At 38.5% G+C, this 3,067-nt stretch overlaps 1 protein-coding gene across 1 annotated transcript in view; it reads left to right on the top strand.

Annotated features, from left to right (window-relative positions):
- Positions 1 to 3,067, top strand: part of LOC118599119 (glutamate receptor ionotropic, delta-2-like) — a 75,655-nt gene that overhangs the window by 26,246 nt on the left and 46,342 nt on the right. Inside the window, exon 5 of the mRNA XM_036213457.1 lies at positions 1,571 to 1,737. Coding sequence (XP_036069350.1) covers positions 1,571 to 1,737 — 167 coding nt within the window. The remainder of the gene's footprint in view (positions 1 to 1,570; positions 1,738 to 3,067) is intronic.

Raw genomic sequence — 3,067 nt, 5'->3', positions numbered from 1 at the left:
AAACTCAGAAACAGATGATGAGCTTTAGTTGCTTTTTTTGTTGGTTCTGAGTGGAATAGAGTGTAAATACTATCTGAGTTCCTTTCCCCTCAAAAGTGTTTTGAGATTTCAAGGAAGCAGCCATTTTCAATTAAGCAGGAAAAGCTTTCCTACTGCCCCTAGTGGAAGGATGATGAACTACAAGGGGGAAAACATGGACCAAATTATATACAATGGGTAACTAAGATCAGTTTTGTCTGTGCTAATGAAATAGGGGTCTCAGAAAAACCTACCAAATATGATATGAATGCTTATTTAGGGGTATGTGTAGTTAACTTTCTCCATTGTTCATGCTGCTATGCAAAAAGACGTATCTAAATAAATTACAGTGTTTTTTTGCAGTAATATTTTAAAAAATATGTAAATTTAAAGCTCAACTTATACACCCAAAGAAAAAAATACAGTATAAATTGCCTCTTGGTAAAATGAAAAATTTGACCAAAGAAGACGATATTTTTTAAAGTAACTCATATCTCATATCTCATATTTGAAGCCAAACCTAACACACCCGTACGCATGTATTTGTTTTAAAACACACTCAAGCTCCAGCAAGTTGCAAGCTGAGAACAGACCTAATTAGAAGGTCCTGCCTGCTTTCAGACATTAATCATCACACACAGGTCAGAGGAGGTGACAAAAACACACAAAAGACAGTCGTGTTTTTAAAACTGCAAGTCCAAAATAATTAGTCATGTATGCGAAAAGTGAATCTTTGCTTCAGTGCGCTCAACACCCGAGGCTATCTACCACAAGGATGGAAAATAGAGCAGCTTCTATGATTCCTCTCAACTTCTCAGTCCTTGTGAAAATATAGATCTTTTGAATGTTAACTAGAAGCGCTGTTGTCATCTGCCACCTTGACTCAACTAAGCTGTGATTCTCGCTTTGAGTCCCTCTGATTCCTCTTATGGATAATAAGCTGCTATGTCACACTTCACAGACACTCGCTGTCTGGCCGTACACAAAGACGAGAAGAAATTGCATTCTTCATGAAATGTAAAACATTCAAGCACACCAGCGCACAGTGTTCAATCAAAGCAAGCCAGCGGGATCTTAAGACTGCCTGTATTTGTCAAGTATGTTTTGAAGCACATTTCTGTGCTATAAAGTTTACCATAAAATGACAAAAAGAAAGTCTGGGATTTCTTTTTTAGTCTGATTCAGTCAAGACTTTTCTTTTTTTAAAACTGCTTATATAGAACTTGTTAAAAAATACTTTACATTATTTTCAAAGTAAAAGATCACCTTGGATCCCTCTGTGTACTGCAAAAACATTATAAAATACTTATCTTATTGGCAAATTTTCTTTAAATAAGCCCAAAAAACCCTGATAAATTACTGAGATTCTTATTGTAAGAAAAAAATCCTAGTAACTGTGACTTGTTTTCCTAAACTAAGATTATTTTGCTACTGAAAAACGTCCAACATAATTTTTTCTTGATGCAAAGTCTTTTTACTTTCTTAAGATTCAGTTTTTGACCATTTTTTATTTAAATCTGAAAGCCATATGTTTTGTTTTTGTTTATTCAAGGTGAAATACGGCCGGTTTGGCTTCATCTGGGATGCGGCCGTGTTGGAGTATGTCGCCAATAATGACGAGGATTGTTCCTTCTACACCGTCAGCAACAGCGCATCAGACCGTGGATACGGTATCGCCATGCAGGACGGCAGCCCCTACAGGGACATTTTCTCCCAGAGGTAAGAGTCTGAGCAGTAAACAAAAGGCAGCACCATTTTTTCTTCTTAAAGATGGCTGCCCTCATCTTAATTTGTATGTTTTCTTCACTTAAAGTTTAGAAACATCAACCAAAGACCCTTGTAAAGGTGTTCTTTTGATATGCTGACATTTGACCTTTTTCCACTCTGTGGAACAGTGCTTGATGGTTGGGCCGTGTAGGTCAGATAATATCAACATGGTAGACTTTACTGTATCTTGCAGAGACATTGCACAGTTTAGCACCACAAACCAATACACAACATTTAGTTTTAACTCACAATATAATGTAATGAAGAATTACAGTTCAACTCCAAATTTTTTTTAGGTATTTTCAAAAAATTCACAGTGTTCTTTTGATTATGAATATGCCATCATTTTTGGCAAAATAAAAAACAAAAACTATGTAGTTTTCAAGGACATAGTTTCTGCAGAGCGGCAGAGCAGTTCATCAGAAATGTACCTCTAAGTTATTGGCAAGCCCCTCACAACCCCAAACTAATATTGTCGGTGCAACAAAAATGGTGAGCAATATTGGCCCTGGGCATAAGCGACCTAAGCGGCCGCCTAGGGCGCCATCTGTTGGAGGGGGCACCAAATCACAATGATTTTATATATATATATATATATATATATATATTGTTGTTAAAACAGTTTGACGCACCACTCATTTTATGAAAAAAAGTAATAATTCAAAAAATGTTAATAGAATAACTCAAAGGTTTGATGTAATCAGTAACTCTGCAGTGCAGCGCCGCTCCCTTCCAGTTGCTGCTGCTGTCAAAGCTGGCTTGGGGAGAGGAGAGGGGCGCGCAATGTTGCCGCTGTTAGTGCTTCTTTAAAAGTTTAAGGATGAAAACGGGAAGAGGAAAAAAAATGGGATCAAAGCAGCGGTTTGTCTGTTTTTCTTATATAAAATTGTTTGGAAATTCACCCCACCCTCCTGCATTTTAGTCGAGAAAGGCTAACTTAACTGGCAATTTAGTGTTTTTTCTTAACACTTATAACAGTTGAAATCCCCCTACGCTCCTCCTTAGGGTTGGGCACCGATGGGATCTGATGCTGTTCCGGTGCTACCGCGGTTCTTTGGTTTCGATTTCGGTTCCCTTTCGGTGCTTATTGCGGTACAAAAAATAATGCCTTTATCTTCCTAAATCCCACGCAGAACGGCTTCAAACAAGCGCAGACTCCCTCCTGCCGTGCAGCTGTGCGCACGTAATATAAAGCAGTGGTCCCCAACCTTTTTGGGGCTGTGGACCGGTCAGCCAGTGTGGAGCTATTCCGCGGCCCGGGGGGGCATTAAAAACGTTAATC

This window comes from Oryzias melastigma, linkage group LG9 (genome assembly GCF_002922805.2).
Source record: "Oryzias melastigma strain HK-1 linkage group LG9, ASM292280v2, whole genome shotgun sequence".
NCBI classification, from domain to species: domain Eukaryota; kingdom Metazoa; phylum Chordata; class Actinopteri; order Beloniformes; family Adrianichthyidae; genus Oryzias; species Oryzias melastigma.
The sequence above is the reverse complement of the archived record's forward strand: the minus strand, read 5'-3'. Positions and strand labels throughout refer to the sequence as shown.